The 19989-nt window shown below is 41.5% G+C and overlaps 1 protein-coding gene across 20 annotated transcripts in view; it reads right to left on the bottom strand.

Moving 5' to 3' along the window:
- LOC131761076 (myomegalin) overlaps positions 1-19989 on the bottom strand; it is a 223919-nt gene that overhangs the window by 189437 nt on the left and 14493 nt on the right. For 2 of the 20 annotated variants that reach the window (XM_067034368.1, XM_067034466.1), the window contains exon 1: positions 4369-4759. The exons of the other annotated variants lie outside the window; for them this stretch is intronic. In XM_067034368.1, the coding sequence (XP_066890469.1) occupies positions 4369-4388 (20 nt within the window). In that variant the 5' untranslated portion in view covers positions 4389-4759. Of the gene's footprint in view, positions 1-4368; positions 4760-19989 lie in introns of those variants that run through there. 20 annotated transcript variants of the gene reach the window in all.

Genomic DNA, 19989 nt, shown 5'->3' with positions numbered 1-19989 from the left:
ACTTTCAGATGTGATTAAGGATTTTGAGACGGTGAGATTATCCTGGAGTACCCCATTGGGCCAATGTCATCACAAGGGTCCTTGTGAGAGATACACAGGAGAGTCAGAATGAGAGAGGAGGAGGCGGGATGAAGGAACAGAAGCTGGAGTGATGCCATTGCCGGAAAGGGACCATGAACCAAGGGATGTGGACAGCCTCTTTAAGCTAGAAAAAGGCAAGGAATAGATTCTCCCCTAGAGCCTCCAGGAGAAACACAGTCCTGCTGACACCTTGATTTTTGCCTAGAAGACCAGTTTTCGGACTTCTGACCTCCAGAATTTCAAGATAATAAGTCTGTGTTGTTTTAAGCCACAAAATTTGTGGTAAGTTGTCATAGCAGCAAAAGGAAACTGATATAAACAGGGATTCTGAAACACTCACACTGCTCTAGGGAGTTGCTAGTCCAGATACATGAATGCTAAACATTTAGAGCAGCAGAAGCTGTTTGCCTGGTTGATACTAGACTAACGAAGTGAGCAAATCACCTTCATCATCAGGTTCCTCATCACCTCCGTGAGTATATTCCTTTGACAACTCTTTCCCGATTCATGGATATCAGTTCAGTTAGGGACCAAACTAGCTTATTAATTCACTATTCCAGAAAAAACCATGCTCTCTCCAGATGATTTAACCAAAGAGTCTGGCAACAGTCAGGCAACATCCCTGGGAAAAAATACTCCCGTTGACTTGTAGAGGGCAGATGATATAAAGCTGGGAGGAGGAGAGATTTAAGTTTGAGAACTCAAATACTCAGCACCCTGTCCTTTGTGGGTAGACTGAGCACCATAAAGGATATGGAGGCTCATGTGAAGAACCCCTTAGAGAGGGGAATTTCCAGAACTGCTAAGAATGAAATTTGGGACTAGAATCATAATCTTAGACTTATTCATAAGCTTAATCACAGTCAGGATAAGTAGCTGGGTTCAGAAGCAACTCAGAAACCAAGTCACCTACAAGACTCAATTCAAGTGAAGCAGCTAAGAGAATAGGTTTTGGAATTAGATAGTTCCAGGCTATATTTCTTCCACAGCTGTGTGTGTTACCTGGTCAAATTTTTAATCTAAACTTCAATTTTCTTGTCTTAAAAATGACTATAATAACATTTATTTCAGACCTCATAGGGTTGTGAGGATTAGGTGAAATAAAGTACACAAAGGGATTAACACAAAAGCTAACAAATGCAAGCTTAATATAAATGGTAGCTTTAGAGTTAATTTTTATTCTTTGAATCCCCCAAGTTGAGCTCCTCCACTGTGCTCCCAGAACTGCCAATGCATATGTCTGCCTTAGCCTCTACTAGAATTATAGACCACAAAGCCAAACCTCCAAAGGCAGAAACCATCTCTCTCATTCGTCTTTTACTCTTAGCATTCAGCACAGTGCCTCACCTGTATTGGGCTCACATTTAAAATAAATGTTTATGAACTGATCTTAGCTTCCAGTTAGGAAGTATCTGAGACATCAGTTACGATATATGATTACAGGATTTTTCCATCTGTGACCCACTGGGTGGTGAAATAAATTGAGTCACACAAGCATTTTTTTTTTTAAAGGAAAAGAATAGGGTGGGGAAAGATCAGAGTACAAAACACATAGTAAGGTTAAGTATCGTTACATGATACATTTGTTTCAGTTACATATGGGAGTGTACTTGATTCTAATGTAAAGACATTTCTCACTGAGGGTAGGGATAGAAAAAAACGTGTGAACATAATGACTCTTCTACTTCAGCAACATTTGTTATTTTCTGCCTTTTTCACTTCAGCCATTCATTTTTTTTTTTTTAATTTATTTTTGGCCACGTTGGGTCTTCATTGCTGTGTGCAGGCTTTCTCTAGTTGCGGTGAGCAGGGGCTACTCTTCCTTGAGGTGCACGGGCTTCTCATTGTGGTGGCTTCTCTTGTTGAGGAGCATGGGCTCTAGGCGCACGGGCTTCAGTAGCTGTAGCACACGGTCTCAGTAATTGTGGCTCACGGGCTCTAGAGCACAGGCTCAGTAGTTGTGGCACACGGGCTTAGTTGCTCCACGGCATGTGGGATCCTCCTGGACCGGGGCTCAAACCCATGTCCCCTGCATTGGCAGGTGGATTCTTAACTACTGCACCACGAGGGAAGTCCCCATTTCAGCCATTCTGATATGTACATAGTAGAATAGCATTGTGGTTCTAATCTACATTTCCCTAATGACCAGTGATGTGGAGCACCTTTACGCTGTATCTCAGCCCTTTGAATATCCTCTTCATAACCACTTTAGAAAATTATTTGGAAGTATCTACAAAAGATGAACATGCATTTCCTATTACCCAGCAATTCTGTGTATTTACCCAAAAGAAATGTGTGCATATGTTCACCAAAAGACATGTACAGGAAAGTTCATAGCAACACTATTCATAATAGCCCCAAATGCTCATTAACAACAGAATGGATAAATACATTTGATATATCTACACACGATAGAATCCTATATAGAAGCAAGAATGAATGAACTACAACTACACACAATGTGGAAGATTTGCACAACATAAGATTGAGTGAAAGAAGCCAGATACAAAAGAGTACACAGTGGATAATTTCACTTACACAAAGTTCAAAACCAAGCAAAACTAATCTATTGTGTTAAAAATTAGGATAATGGTTATTCTTGGGGTCATGAGGGCGTCAGGGGTGCTGGTTTTATTCTCTTTCTTGATCTTAGTGCCCATTACATGGGTATACTCAGTTTGTGAAATTAATTGAACTATAAACATATGATTTGTGTTTTTTCTAACTTATTTCTGAATTTGTCTGAAATGGCTATATCTAAAGTTGGAACAAGTTAATAAATAATACTTTAAGTGTGAAAAACACTGATAGAGAGCAAGAATCCATGATACACTCACCCTCATTACCATCAAATGGTCACCTAGTGTTTGCTTGAATAATTATAGGCAAGGTCAGGAACCTATTTACTGTCCAGGCAGGTCACTTGTTAGAAAGCTTTTCCTTTACAGTAAGCCATAACTTGCATCTTCACAACTTGCTCCAATTTGTTGTACTGTCCTCCTAGGAGATTCCAAATCAATCTAATTGATCTAATCCCTCTACCACCAGCTGCTCTTCAAATATTTGAAGGGAGCTACCATATCCATGTCCCCACCCCAAGTCTTTACTTCTCCAGACTAAAGAGCCCCAGGTCCTTTGGTCACCCCTCAAGTATGGTTCTCAGTCCCCTCGTGTCTCTTGATTGCACTCCTTTTATCTAGTGATGCTCAGAACAGAGCACTAGCCTCTAGGAGAGGCCTGTGAAGAGGAGAAAAGAGCAAAAAGTAAATCTAGATAGTGAACTTCTTATCAATACCCTCTAATCTTCAATATGCCCTTTCTTCCAAGTTCACATTATACGGTTCTCTCCTGTTGAACAATCAGCTAAGATTCGCCAGGTCTTTTCCAAAGTACTGTTAAGCCCCACATTTACCTTCTGTGTTAGTACAGTCTGCCCTCTGTTAGGACTCAGAACACGCATCTGGCCGTGCTCCAGTTCTCCAAAGCTAAATCTTGGAGATGGAGGCCTACCTGTTACAGAAACACCTCTGAATAGCCTTTCTATCACCCTCCCCCCTTAAAAACAAAAATGAAGTCTTTGTCTCAAGACATCATCTCTTATCCTTGAATGAGCTCTATTTTAAAGTATATTGGGGGTAGGGGGGAAGCAACGGGGCATGAAGGAAACACAATTCCACCGTGCATCTCCAAAATCTGACCTAAAAGCAGCTGTCACTCCGACCTCGACAAAGCCTGAGCAATGACGGGCACCCTGGTTTGTTTCTTTCTCCTTTCCTCTCCCAGCATCAGTTCCAACTGGAGACTCTGGAGATGAGCATTGCAGGCTCTACTCACTCAGTCCGTTGCCTTTGTGTGACTAGTAGAGGTTGAGTAGGAAAACGTGTCAGAGTGAGAAGGAATCTGATATTTTTCAAGATAGCTGAAATCAAAGGTATCTCTAAAGAAAGACCTGGGGGAATCCCTCTCATCTGTGGAACAGTTATAAGACAGAGAAACATTTCTACAAAAACTTCCAGGCAGCCTCACTGGATATCTTTAACATCAAGATTAGGTGGAAGGGAGATTCATTAAGCAGGAAAACACCAGAGAACAGAACATGTGCAGGAGAACCAAGAGAAGTAGGCCGGGAACTAGGGAGGGGGAGGCAACCGAAAGAGAAGCTTTCAAAGGCCCCTAGTGGTGAGGGGCGACCTCTCCAAAAGGGCGCAAGGGCAGGGGTGGGGTGGGGTGGAGGGACACCAAATCCGGAACGCGGCGGGGGTCGGGGGGAAGAAGCAGCTCACCTACCTTGTCCATGTCTGCTCCATTTTCCAGGCGCTGTCCTTACTTGCGGGGCGCTCCTCACCCGGGAGTGGAAGCAGCCTGGGAAAATGAGAAGCCTGGCCCACGATTCTCCAGCGCAAAGAACCTTTCCTCCCCAGCTCCCTCTTTTTGTGTCGGCGAAGAGAGAGCTCTGCTACCCGCTTTTTTAGAAAACCGATTTGACGTGGCCAAACCTCCAGCTAACGGTGCTACGGACACAAGGGAGGGACTGTTCTCAGTAGGAAGCTGGACGTAGAGCGGAGCGGCGCGCGGAGCTGTTTTGGGAGCTGGGGCCAGAGGCAGCCCGCGGTGTGCGCACACACTCCCAGTCTGAGACACGACTGGCTGGCACGAGTTGCTCTGCACCAGCTGAGCTGTCAACCGCGAGGGGAGGCGGGGCTCCCCACAGCCAGTGTGCTGGGGCCGAGCCGGCCCAGGTTGCACGCCGCCGCCTGAACACACCCTTCCTTCTTCCCTGCCTGGATGATGTTGGCAGAGGAGGAGAGAGCTCAGAGGCCTCCATACTCAGCCTTCTGTCCCTTGCCTGTCCCACTGAGAGGCTTTGGAAAAAACCAACCAACTGTCGGGAAAATTTGGAGAGGAAGTCCTTTTGTGTGCCTGCATCACCCCACCCACAGGTAACCCCAGAGCCAGAGCTGGAGTCTAGGAAGGTTTTAGGTGCAATCCTGGGTGAATGCAGATGCAGACACTAAATGCTCATAGGACATGATGTTATTTTCTTAGAGATCTGATATGTTAGTGTCACCACTGATGCGGAGACCAAGAACCTTCCTCAGCAAGGGAAGCATCCTTACAAAACCTCGCAGCCTTATTAGCTGCCTCCATCTCAGACATCCTGATTTTATGGTATTCTCTCTCCCTGGGTTTCAATTTCCCAAGCACAGAGGCTACTGGGCTCCTCCATTAGCTTCAAGAGGGCAGAGGGTTCCTGAACTTCCCAGAATGCTAGAAAAGCTTCAAGACAGTGGCCATCAGGATCTAGGATCTTCCCAATAACTGTTCTAAGATCATGGGAAAGGGCTCTTTGGAGATGGTGCTGCCTGAGACCCTGTATCATCTATTTATGTAACAAAGTTTAGACATGTCAGACATGCTATAATTAAAGGGCTTACAGCCTTGAAGCTCCTTTTTAGCTCTAAAATAAAAACTTTTTATTATGACATAATCACTGTTATTATTAGCATTACCACCGACCTTTTTTTTTTAATTTGCAGAAAGCTTTATAGTGCCCACATGTGGAAATGTTGACTTAGTTGTATTCGTTTCACAGATGATAAATTTGAGAACAAAAAGGCTGCAGGTCTCTGTTAAGGCTCTGATACAGGCCGTCTTCTACATGGTGTGGCCCCGGAGACATGTCCTCTGAACAAAAGACCAACAAGCCTTCTCTAGAATGAATTGATTCTCTCAGGTATCCTGAGTCTAACTAAGGAAGGAGCCTAGCATGCCTAAGTATTGCTGAGACTGTGGGGAGCCTGGATTGTTGGGGCACACTATCATTCTGCCTCCCATCTCCTGGGTTAGTTCCTCTAATTATCAGGACAGAATAAGGGTTGGGAGGGCAGGGTAACACTAAAACATTTGAGAGTTCAGAAGAAATGTCTGAAAGGCCCCTAGTCTAGAACCCCCCAACCTCAACACAACTAGTACCTAAGACCACACTGCTCCTGAGCTTAGAATGTTTCCAGGAAATGTTTTAAGGTCCAGATTGACCTGATTGACAAGGTCAAGCCTGTCCAGATTGACAAGGCTCACAGGTCACTTCTCTAGAAAAAAATCTCCTGCTGCCTCTGAAGCCAAAAAAGAAAGAAGGAAAAAAAGGGGGAGCAGGGAGAGTCAGAGTTCCATCTTCCATACCAAAGTTGGTACTATATTTAGTTTTGTCTCAAATCAAATTATGGGCTACTGAGTTTGGAGAGGAACTCTGTCTACAGCCAGACAGACATGTGCTGCATTAGAGAAATTATAGCACTAACTAGATAAACTGTGGAGTCCCAGAAGCGAGGCTAGAAAATATGCTAATTCATTTTTAAAATAACTTGTTTACTAAGTTCAGAACACATTCATTGTAAAAGATTTGAAAATTACAGAAAAGTATATAGAAAGTAAATTACCCATAATACCCAGAGATAATCAATGTTAAAAGTTTAATTTCTTTCCAGTCTTTTAAAAATATATCATTTAACCCAAATGCTGACTCTCTCTTACACATGAGTATATTATTGAAAAAAGAAATTTTTTTTGTTTTTAAAATTAAATGTATTGTCAAAAGAACTATCTTTTTGTCATATATATATAATATATATATAATATATATATATATATATATATATATATATATATTTTTTTTTTTTGTACGCGGGCCTGTCACTGTTGTGGCCTCGCCTCTCCGTCGCGGAGCACAGGCTCCGGACGCGCAGGCTCAGCGGCCATGGCTCACGGGCCCAGCCGCTCCGCGGCACGTGGGATCTTCCCGGACCGGGGCACGAATCCGTGTCCCCTGCATCGGCAGGCGGACTCTCAACCACTGCGCCACCAGGGAAGCCCCTTGTCTTATATTTTAAAGGAAAATATTCACCCACATATCCACTCCTCCAGAACAACAGTTTAAATTTCTCCATATTCCCTACAATTATTATCCATATATATTACATACCTATTTGTATAGTTACAATTACGTACAGCTTAGACATGTTTATATCCTCTTTTTCATTTATTAGATATTTGTCCATATTGTTAGAGAATGTTCATATTTATTATTCTAATGATTGTATATTATATAAATCAATGTAACCATAGTTTACTTAATAATATTCTATTACTGCATAGTTATGCTGTTTCTAATATTAGACTCTTATAAACAATGCCTTAATGAAGTTTTCCTAACCTTCATTATTTTAGTCTTTTGAATTATTTCCCTAGTATAACTTCTTAAGGTATAGGAATTTTAGGATAAAAGGACCTTCTAATTTTAACATATTGCACAGCTTCAAGAGCACTAGGATTTATCATTTTATTTTTCCTTATTTAATAGATAACAAATAACTTAATAGTAATAAGGTATTTTAGATATCTGTCTATATCTATCTATATAGTATATAAATAATTTAATATCTCATTTTACTTTATATTTCTCAGAATACTAACTAGTAAGTAGTATTCCTCTTTTATATGCTTACTTGAAAACCATTATCTGTAGTAGCTAGTCATGAAATCCTGCTGTGTTGAGTCATTGTATTATTCCTCTTTTTCCTGAAACAATGCTGCTTAACAAAGAGCTCCCAAATACCAGCATTGTACAACAAACATCCAGTTCGACTCAAGGATCTGTGGTTCAGGTATGGCTTGGTTGGGCATGGGTTCAAGTCTGCTTCATGTAGCTCTCATTCCAGGACCCCCACTGAAGAAGCAGTGGATATCTGGGGAATATTCTTCTCATGGTAGAGTACAGGACTGTAAGAGTTGGCAGAGACTGTGATATCTCTTAAAATCTCTGCTCAGAATGGACACATCGTCCCTTCTGCCATATTCCATTCCCCAAAGTAAGTCACATGGCCAAGTCCAGAGTCCTTGGTGCAGAAAAGTACACTCTGCCCACAGAGTGCAGAAGGGGTGAGTATTTTGGAACAACAATAAAATCTACCAGTCACTGTCAATTTCCACTGTTGTATTGATCCTTAAAGACAATATTTGTCAAGATGAGGTTTTCATCAGCTGAGGTCTCTGAATGACTCTGATGATCAGTGTTCCTGCTGGCCCAAATTGAACATGTGGAATGAGCAAGAAATACATTTTTATTGTATTAAGTTACTGAGATTTGGGGGCTATTTATTACTGCAGCATAATGTGGTCTATATTGACACACTTTTAAAAATTTTTTTCATTTCATTTTATTTTTTAACTCATTTTGAGACCAAGGCAGAGAGAAGACTATAGATCCCATGGATCATTATGGTAGAAAGTCACACATCTTCCTTTTTGCATATCTCTCCTAGTTTTCTGGATTAGAACTCAAAGAATCTGGATAGATAATGTTGATAAATTAAACCAGTTAACGTTATTCTTTCCTGAGTACGCTGCTTTTGAAATGGTCAATTGATTGTGCTTCAGGAAATGTCTAAGTTGATGATAAGGGACACAAAATAGCAAAGTACCTCTGTCTTCATACTCAGCTCCAAATACTCCAGTGGTACTTTTACCTTCCATTTATTTAGTTTTTAAAGTTTCCTTTCCCTTCCTTCTCCCCAGCTGGACTCTGGGTAAAAAAGACTATTGCTCTTTTTTTAAAAAATTTAATTAATTTATTTTTGGCTGCATTGCGTCTTTGTTGCTGTGCATGGGCTTTCTCTAGTTGCAGCGAGTGAGGGCTACTCTTTGTTGCAGTGCGTGGGCTTCTCATTGCAGTGTCTTTTCTTGTTGCAGAGCACGGGCTATAGGCACGTGGGCTTCAGTAGTTGTGGTGCGTGGGCTCAGTAGTTGTGGCTCACAGGCTCTAGAGTGCAGGCTCAGTAGTTGTGGCATATGGGCTTAGTTGCTCTGTGGCATGTGGGATCTTCCTGGACCAGGGCTCAAACCCATGTCCCTTGCATTGGCAGGCAGATTCCTTTTTTAAAATAAATTTATTTACTTATTTATTTTTTGGCTGCATTGGGTCTTCACTGCTGCACACGGGCTTTCTCTAGTTGTGTTGAGTGGGGGCTACTCTTCATTGCAGTGAGTGGGCTTCTCACTGAGGTAGCTTCTCTTATGGAGCATGGGGTCTAGGCATGCGGGCTTCAGTAGTTGTGGCAGGAGGGCTCAGTAGTTGTGGCACATGGGCTTAGTTGCTCTGCAGCGTGTGGGATCTTCCTGGACCAGGGCTCAAACCTGTGTCCCCTGCATTAGCAGGCAGATTCTTAACCACTGCACCACCAGGGAAGCTCAGGACTATTGCTCTTGATATAGATTACTCCATGAACTATAAGGCAATAATAAACATAACCATGTCTGACATATTTTTGCCATATTGTCTTCTAAAAGTGTTATATGTACCGATTTCTTTCATCCTCACAATAACATGATGAGATAGGCTCTGGTTAACTCTGTTTTGTAAGTGACTACTGTGGGACACAGGGAGGTAAAGTATATTGCCTAAGTATACAAAGCTAAGATCTGAAACCAGTCTAGCTCCATAACGTCATGCTTAACCACTCACTATGTGCACTGCTTCCCTGATTTTGACCCCTAACATTCACTGAGACTTAGATAGGAGGACGATGTCTGCAGCGTCTGTCATTTCACTGCCCACTGCAGTTGGCTCAGCTGACTTGGTTAGTCAGCAGATGTCTCCTTTGTCTCTCACAGCTCCATGTCCACCTCTCTAACCTTGGGTTTAAAAAATGTCCTTTGCAGAGAGGAATCATTCTGCAGGCAAGGATGGAGTGTCTGTGGTAAAGATGGCCACAAATTCTTTCCTTCTTCTCCCATTGAGAGATGGAATCTAATTCTCCTCCCCTTTAATCTTGGTTGGCCTTAGACTTAACTGACTATAGAATACAATATAAGGGATGTCTGGGCCTGCCAGGGCTAATTCAAAAGAAAAGCCTTGCGCCTTCATGCAAGACTCTTGAAGGCACTTGCTTTTGAAGCCCTGAGCTGCCATATAACAAACTCCCATGCTACAGAAACCACGTGGAGAAGCCCTGACACTACATGGAGGCAGGGAGGGGCCTAGTTGAGCCCACCATCTAGCAGTTCCCACCAAGGTGTCTGGTATATGAGTGAAGCAGTCTGGGACCTTCTAGATCAGTTCAGCCATCAGCTGGATGTAATCGAGCAGCTCCAGCTGTGGTTATATGGAGTAAATTTGCCCTGCTGGGTTATGCTAGAATTACTGATCCCTAAAACCATGAGATTTAATAAAATGTTTTTCACGTTGAGCCATAAGTTTTGGAGTAGTTTACTAAGTAGCAATAGATAGCGGAACCATATTTGGTACCTGTAAGTGGGTTGTTGCTATAACAGAAACCTAACACAGGTGGCAGTGCCTTTGGGACCTGGTGCAGCAGAAGCTGGAAAGACTCTAGGAGAGGGTTAGTGAAAGCTGGAAGGACACTGAGGAGACTGCTAGAGAGACTGTGAAGGACAGTGAAGAAAATATTATTGGGGGCTGAACAAAAAATGACCTGTGTTATATACTAGCAGAAATTTAGCAAAACCATTACCCGTGGGAATGTGGAAAATAGAAAATGCACCTAATGAATCGGCAGATCTGGCAAAGGAAATTTTTAGGCAGAATTTCAAACGTACTAACTGGTTGCTTTTAACCACATATGATAAGTTATGGATAGAAAAAGATGGGCTAAAAAAAAAAAGAACCATTCAGTTCTTAAGCAGAATTTAGGTTAAATATAGCCAGGATTTGCTAGATTCAAAAAGCAAACTGCTTCTCTCATCTTCAGTTTCTCCAAATAGCAAAAGCTTTCAAAATAAGAAGTAGTCTCAGGGAAAAAAAATCAAATCCAAGATGTAACTATTAGACACATGGTTAAGACCTCAAGAAGGTTTAAGGTGGCACCTCATATACCATTTCAGTTAAACAAAGAGGCCAGTACAAATCTTAAGGGTGTGCCTTTCCACTAGACAAAAGAGCTTCTACAATTTTAAGGGCCCATTATTTTACAGCGGGCTCTCAGGCAGCCCAAGGTACAGAAGACCTTGTTTCAGAATAAAAAGTGTTATGTCTTCTGTCTAGGAGACTTGATTATAAATTAGTACAAAAGATGCCCTCAAAGTGTTGTGGTTTTTTTTTTTTTTTTGCGGTATGCGGGCCTCTCACTGTTGTGGCCTCTCCCGTTGAGGAGCACAGGCTCCGGACGCACAGGCCTAGCGGCCATGGGTCACCGGCTTAGTTGCTCCGCGGCATGTGGGATCTTCCCGGACCAGGGCACGAACCCGTGTCTCCTGCATCGGCAGGCGGATTCTCAACCACTGCGCCACCAGGGAAGCCCACCCCCTCAAAGTTTTTAAGCAAATTGTAGCAGCAAGGACTGAAAGGGGTTAAGACAGCACAGCATGAAAAGATACCTTTGGACCTTCAACCAGCTACTGAGGGGAAGCAGGCTGAGAAAGTTACCCAACTGCAAAAAAAGGACCATTTCTTATGAAAAAAGAAGAATGACTCAAAGAAAAAAACCCCAGAGGACAGACCCCCAGAAGGCTCCTCTTCACCTGAACTTGATTTAGATGGTGAGATTATGGACTTCTGAACCGACACAGTAAAAGTTATGAAACTTCTGGGGGATTTGGGAGGAAGTAAGCAATGCATATAGTAATGTTTATGGCCAAAAGGTGCAAGAATATCATAGATTAAAGATGGTTGAAAATTCTTTGCTACTTCTCCCATTGAGAAATGGGGTCTAATTCTCCTCCCTTTGAACCTGGGCTGGTTTTAGTGACTTTCTTGACCCATAGAATGTGGCGTGAGGTCATAAATTCTGAGGTTGGGTCAGCTTCCACCTAGGTCTCTTGATATACTGAGCTGCCATGAAAGAAGTCTGATTACCTTGCTGTAGAGACACTGAGGAGAGGCCCCGAGACCACTTGTGAAATATTCAATATTACCCAGCAGTCCACATGAAGGCACCAGGCATCACTCGGATTCTATGCCTGCTGTGAGTGAAGTTGTTCTGGGACCTCCAGAGCAGCCTTCAGCTGAATACTACTGAATGACCCAGTGAATGCCACATGAAGCAGACAAGTTGCTCAGCTGAGACCTGTCCAAATTCCTGACCCACAAAAATCACATGATATAATAAAATGGTGTTGTTTGAAGTACATCATTATGCAGAAATAGACAACTGGAGCAATGCCTTAAAATGTACACAATAATTCTGATACATTGTTTCATTCATTCATTCAAAAATACTGAGGACAGTTATGTGTCAGGTGCTATTCTATATACTAGGGACACAGCAGTTAAAAAAAATAACCAGCGAAGACCCTGTTTTCATGGGGTGTACAGTCTACTGGGATAGACAGACAATAAACAAAGAAATAACTACAATATGCCAGATGGTGATAAGTGCAATGAAGACAAACACAGCAGTGTTAAGAGAGCAAGCCAGCAAGGCAACCCCCTTTTATAAGTGAGGAAATGGGGCCTTATAGAGACTAAATGATAGGCCAGTAAGAGAAATAAATAGGTTCTCAGGTATAGTAAAACTGGAGCTTCACGTGGTGAAAAACTGTCCAATAGAGTTCATAAATTCAAATCTGTTTTCTGTATTATTAGTGCAAAGGAGGAATCTAATTGTTAGAATTGAGGCTTGGATGGATGTACCTGGTTACCCAGGCCATGCAAGTAACCTGGAGAGAAAAGGTTATAAGTACTATATGAGTTGAAAGACCTGCCCTTCAGTGGCTGGAGTGGGACAGGGGCTGGGGAGATGTCTGACTCTGGGGACTATACATAGTAAGTGGCAGCTGTGCCTCAGAGCAACAGAAATCAAAACCAGGAAGGGTTTATGAGAGACTGGGAAACACTCCTTGGGATAAGCAGAAATACTTGTGATGGGGAAGGGGGCTTTGTAAAATACTTCATTTCCTAAATGAAAAGGTGGGAGTTCGAAGGTAGCTAATGCTCATGAGACTTCATTTATTCCCACAAGCTGATAAAACTCAGGGACAGTTTAGTTACCTTAGTTCATTCAATTCAACATTGGTTCAACAAATGCTTACAGAGCATGTGCTAGGCATTGTACTACATGTTTAAAATCTAGTGTGGGCAGTGAGGCAGGCATTCATCAAACCGTAATACAAATCGTATTATGTAAGTGCTACTATAAAGGTACAAAGAGGAACATAAAGGAGGGAGTGATTAATTAAATCTGATTAGAGAAGGTTTCATAAAGAAGGTAGTGTCTGAGTAGGGTCCTGAAGGATGCTAGGGATAAAAAACTTTATCATATATTAGGATTGCAAAAGACAGTAGTTTTATTTTAAAATTTAAATTTTCATTGGTAGAAGGAGAAATGTTCCCAGTCTCCTCTGAGTGACTGCCTAGGGTCCCATTCATTTGTGCAGCGGAGCTGATGTCACTGGCTAAGGGAGACTTGGGTTCAGATCAGCCCTGTCAATTTCCAGCTTTGTGATTTTGACAAGTTACTTAAACTCTGTGGTTTAGTTTCCTCACTTTTAGAATAAGTGTAATGATAATGACTACCTAATAGGGTAGTTGTGAGAACAAAATGAAATAATACAAGAAAAGTGTTTAATTCATTGCCCAGCACATTTTAAGCATTCAGTAAATCATAGCTATTCTTTTGTTAATGTTTGCAAACCAGGCAGGATTCCAACCCTGTATAGAAGTTGTGAATTTTAATTTCAGTTCTGCTCCAAACTGCTCTCTTGGGCTAGGCCAGTGACCCAGATTTTCCATTTCTCAGCTCTCTGATTTATCATATGAGACCAAGGCACTGGCAAGGAAGCTGAATAAGCTGGTTCTCCCACTTCCTGGATGGAGTTCTAGGGACAAAAAAGTCGATACTTCCTCCATCTTGTATTCCTCCCTTTATCTCAAAACTTCTCCCGCTGTCTTGAGGACTGTGTGTATGTGTGTGTGTGTGTGTGTGTTTATTCACACTTCACTAGCTAGCCTCATCTGTCAGCTGTAACCAAAACCTCAAGGAAAGAAATTATGACCAAGCTTTCAGACAGCTGGTGGTAATTAACTCATACAATCCTCTTCCTTTCAACACCCACTATTTATGTGTATCTGATGTTGAAGGAGGGGGAATCATGCAAGAAATGTGGCATGTAAATTTCTAGGAAAAAGGGGTTAGAACAGTGAAGAAAGACTTGTGTGAATTACCTGGATAATTCTCTTTGCTTTGAACATAGATAGTGGGCCTTAAAAATTGAAGGGACTGATGTGAGGGTTAATAAATAAATTTCTGGAACCAGAAACAATACTGAAATAAATTAACAAATAGCTTTCAAGGCATTCATGTCAATTTCACCATCACTAAAACCCGAGTCATTTTCCAGGACAGGACAAAGCAGCTCCAGTTCAAGGCCGAGAAGCATGTATCAGGCAACCTAGGCCGCTTAAAAACCCACAGAGATTATAACTAAAGGCAGTGATGATCCTGGTTTCAAGCTCAGATTGGATTCTGAATTAGGAAACATATTGCTAAGGACCAGGCAGCCATACAGCTATGGTCCCTGTCTGTTTCTTGTATCATACCATCTACTAGCTTGTCCCCCAATTGATCAAGGTGGATTTTTCTGGCTTTAAAATTCTGGCAGACACTAAGAATCCCTGGTGTTCTGTGTCCTTGATAGATTAGGCTTTATATATATATATATATACACACATATATATGTATGTATATATATACATACATATATATGTGTATATATATATACACACATATATATATTATGTTTCATACAGATGTATCTATATATACATTTTCATGTATACAGACCCAGCTGGCAAGGGTTCAGAAATATTGAGATACAGCCTCAGAAAGCCTCACACAATCAAGAAAAAATTGTTAATGAGAAAAATCCCTCATTTGTATGTGCACTTTTGTCTTCATTTTCACGTTGCATTTATCTACAATGTGAATCTGTTTTTAAAACTTTCCATCTTGAGAAAAATTTTAAACATATGGAAGAGTTGCAAAAATAGTACAATGAAGTTCTACAAATCCTTCACTTGATTCACCAATTGTTAACATTTTGCCACATTTGTTTTCTCTCTCTCCCTCACACACAATTACTGATGAACCATATGAAAGATGCAGGCACTTCACCCCTAAATATTTCAGTGTGTATCTCCTAAGAATAACTAAAATTATTAAATTACTGTGATTATGTAAAAGAATATACTAGTTCTCCCAGGTCAGTTTTTGTCACTATTAAACAGAATCTGATTGACGTATTTGCATAGTTACTCAATATCAGGAGCTCTCCCTGGTAGCTATTTGGCTTAAATCTGCACAACCAAGAGGGCTCATCAAAATAATCACTCCAAGGACAAAGGCGAAATATACAACAGATACAAATTCCCTCTTCTACACTTGGCACTACTGGAAGTAAATTTCTTGGCAGTTTAGAACAGCTGTTTGTCCTTTCTTCCAGCTGGCAAGGGTTCAGAAATATTGAGACACAGGCTCAGAAAGACTCAATCAAGAAAAAATTTTAATGAGAAAAATCCCTCATTTGTATATGCACTTTTGTTTTCATTTTCATCTTAGCATATAAGAAGCCAAAATACTGAGCTGTGGAGTTCAATATCAAACATCTGGCAATCCTAGACAAAAACTGAGCATACCCCAACAGTGGTTTATCCTTGCAAAGTTCACGTGAGTAGAGTGGCCATAAGAGTTAATCCCAGGACTTCCCTGGTGGCGCAGTGGTTGAGAGTCCGCTTGCCGTTGCAGGGGATACGGGTTCGTGCCCTGGTCCGGGAAGATCCCACATGCTGCGGAGCGGCTAGGCCCGTGAACCATGGCCGCTGAGCCTGTGCGTCCGGAGCCTGTGCTCCGCAATGGGAGAGGCCACAACAGTGAGAGGCCCGAAGAGTTAATCCCATTCTAGATCATATCAGTTCAGTAAAAGGACAAACACACCCAACTTTAACCACTATGATTCTTTTCAACTAAAATAATCTTTAAATTAGACAAAAAGTATTTCCCATTTTTAGGCTAGGTGATATACCAATAGGTATAGAAATACAAGCTGACTCTAAATCAAAGGTTGTGATATAAAGAAAAGAATTATTGCATCTTCTATTTGTTGGCTTTGGTAAATTCTCAGAAGATAGAAGGAGGGAAAAATCAAGGCCAGAAGTTTCCTGGTACTGATGGGCTGACAACTGGTTCAAGCTTTTGATTCAACTGTGAAGGTGTTCAGGGCTGGACCTAAGGTGAGGGGAGGGAGATAGTCACCTGTGGTATAAATTTTAAAAGATGTCAGAAGCTCAGTAATCAAGACAAATGCAATATTCAAATGCAATATTTTTAAAAATAAAATTATTGCAAAAAATCCATAATGAACAAAATGTGAAAATCTTAAATAAAGACAGAATCTGCATGTGCATAATCCTGGCAGTGAGCACCTTACTTGCTTCACTCTGGTCGGCACCCTGTTGTTCATCCCAGGTGGTGTGACAAGAGCCAAACCAGTATTCTCTAATGCTGTGTTCTGCTGACCTTGTTGGCAACAGCTCTCTGTGTATAATGAACTCCCAGATATCAGGTGGTACCTTTAAAACACACAGGGCAAGAGTGACTATATGAGCCAAGGCCAGCTCTTCCAACCTCCTTCCTGAATAGTTTTAAGGCTCAAGGGAACGTTTCTGGGTTTTATAGGGCATCAGGAAGATGATAGAACAGATGAGAAGGGGAGATGGTGGAAGAGGGAAAAAAGAACAGTTTACCTCATGAGTTGCCGCTATTATAACTAGAATGGAATTTTCAAGCACCTATCCTTTTTAAGAAAACCCTGAGCCCTTACTCTCAGTTTGAGGTACCTGCTCACTCAACTCAAAAACCAAATCTGCCTCACCTTTAGTCTGTCACATGAACTGCAGTTGGCTTTGGAAATCCAAGTAGCCACGCTACCTCCTCCATAAAGGCTGTAATGAATTCCAGCTGCTTAGGAAACTTCATCAAACTGGAGCCTCTCCTTTGGCAAGAGCTGCTCACCCATGAGTACCAGAGCTGATGGTGTGACAGTGCAAACCACCTACAGGTGCCCCTGCTGGCAGAACCTATCTTACGGACTCAGCCTTACAATGTATCTTGTTTGGCCATTAGCTGGGACATGAAAGGTCCAGGTAATCACAGTCACCAACACTCCCCCTACGTATGATCCTACACCTGATCTGCTTCAACATCTATGTTACCTGCCAGGCCTTCTGTAGGCACCAGGCATTTGCATGTTCCTTCATGCGGCTTGCCTGGCTCCTAGTGGTGAGGCACGGAGGCCTTCCTCTGCCTCCCTACCTACATCGGCCTCACAAGGACAGCCTGTCTTGCTAGTCTTGGGTCCCTTGTACAAATTTTTTTTAAAAAAACCTACTCTTTGGGCAGGATGTTAGAGTCACAGCTTTGAACATTAGCCTGGAGAGCTGAACCATTTGCCAGGTTCCTGACAGCTCCTTCACTGAGGGCCAGACTCTGCTTCCAGTTTTCTTTTATGGAAGGCAGGGCCTGACTTTTTAGCTCAGTTTCCAATAGCTTTATTTTTAGGGATTGGGCCTTGCTTCTGGTGCTCCTTGACATCCACAGAGCGAGTAGGGAACTGTCCTGAGAGGATGGGGTAAAGGGAAGGGAAGTCTTGAGGGCCAGCTGAAAAGGAGGGAAGTGAAAGTCTTTCAAGGTTTCACTGAAGCCAGGAAAAGAGAAAACAGCTGCAGCCACTGCAGAGCTGAAGTTGAAGGCTGAGAAAAACTAGCCCCTGTGTCAAACTAGAAGAGTAAAAAGAGGGTATGAAATTTAGACAGGTATCAAAATTTGGCATTGCCACTGAGCCAAAATCTGCTATTTGGCTTTGGCTTTGGCAAACCCAACAACTGAATGCTAACTTCATACTGTTTCTTACATCTCTGAACTTGTGCTCATGTGGGTTCCCATAACAGCTAATCAGCATAAAATGCCAGTAGTACAAATAAAGTATGCCATCTAGATTTTTGTTAATATCTGAACAATCACTCTCAGATACAAGTAAGTATTCAAGATATTATTTGAGGTGAAAGTCTCCTTATATGATTTACATGCTGAAATTCTGGTAATCCTTCAAACATAAAATTTTAGTTATTACTTCAAGGGTGAAATGATGCAACAATGAAAAATAATTGTGAAAGTTAATAATTTAAAAATCAATAGTTATTACTTTTATTAATAACATTAATATCACTATTAATAGTTATTTAAACTGAATATATTCCCCCAGTTTCTGACTCTCCCAAGCCCTGACCAGTCTGAAAGTAGCTTTGCTAATTTATATTAGAAACTAAACTACATGTACAGTGTGGTCTCCCAATAGGTTATCTAAGGCAGAGCTCCCCAACCAGTCCCCCTCTTTTGCTGCAAACAGGTTACACTGTCTACTCAGAAATCAATTCCCTCAACCCTAAGGCATCCAAGAAGACAGCCAGAGCTGGTCACTGCCAGCAATACCTTCCAGGGATGCTTGGAGAGCTGACTGAGCTAGCAGAGTCTGAGGTTTTTATTGTTCTGAAGATAAGGTCAAAAATCTTTAACAGGACATTCATAGCTTGGCATAGTCTTTAGCCTCAGCTCTGGTTATACTCCTCCTTGATTTTTGTGCTTGATTATAGTCTTGTAATAGTCTCATTCTAGAAGGAAGGAAGGGAAGGAATAAATACTGTTGTTCCTCTAATTTCCAGGAGTTCAGGTAACGGATGCAGACTGTGGTAGCCAGTCTCTAAGAGGGCCCCCAATAATCCTTGGTAATCACACTCTTGGTATTGGAAAGAGATTTATTTATAATCACTTTATTATAAGTGATTAGCTCATGTTATTATGGAGGTTAAGAAATCCTGTGATCTGCTTTTGGAAGCTGGAAACCCAGGAAATTCACTGGTGTTGTTCTAAGATCTAGACGGTCCACTGTATAAGTCCCAGTCCGAGGTCAGAAGACTAATATCCCAGCTCAGTAGTTAGGCAGAGAGAGAGAGAACAAATTCTGCCTTCCTCCATCTTTTTGTTCTATTTAGGTCCTCAGTGGATTGGATGGTGCCTACCCACATTGGGGAGGGCAATTTGCTTTACTCAGTCTACTAATTTCAAATGCTAATTACATCTGGAAACACCCTCACAGATTCACTTAGAAATAATGTTTAGCCAGACATCTGGGCACCTTGTGATCCAGTCAAGTTGACACATAAAATTAACCACCACAGTCCCGAAGTTTTGGGGTAATTTTCTATGCAGCAATAGATAACTGATACACAGATTCCTGAACCTTCCCTCAATCCAAGGTCATGCTGTAGAGTTAGAGATCCAGCCCTCCCACTCACAAAGAAGCTATTCTCTTTTACAGTAAAGAAGGACAAGGAATTCAGAGCATTTATTTAAGGCTGCACAACTGGAAAGTAGATTTATGGTGAAAATGAAGGGAATGATAAGTAGTACTTTTGTAGGACCATTCTGTAGAATATACTGCCTAAGCATTCTCTTTCCAGATGTGCTTTTAATTACAACCAAGAACATTGTTTTTCTTTTAGAAGATATGTGAAATCCATGAAATGCCTTCTTATTGAAACAATAAAGCTGTACATTTTAGTTTCAATATTTAGTTGGAGATTCCAAAGTCAAGATTTATATAGCAATGAGGCAAAAAGATGTTATAGATCGGAATATTATGGAGATTAAAAGGATGCCAAAATATGGTATTGTTTCTGTTTGTATACTAAGATCACTTGTTCATGTTGACAATTCTATTATTGGTTCCATTTTCTCTGGGTGAGTGTTGTATGGTTAAATGTGGGTGTGCATGAGCACACACACAGCGGAGAAAAGCCCCCCACACGTGCCCACTGTTCTGGGCAGTGAGCCCAGTTTGCTTTAA

Source organism: Kogia breviceps, chromosome 1 (assembly GCF_026419965.1).
Source record: "Kogia breviceps isolate mKogBre1 chromosome 1, mKogBre1 haplotype 1, whole genome shotgun sequence".
NCBI lineage: Eukaryota > Metazoa > Chordata > Mammalia > Artiodactyla > Physeteridae > Kogia > Kogia breviceps.
This window is presented reverse-complemented; position numbering and strand designations above follow the sequence as displayed.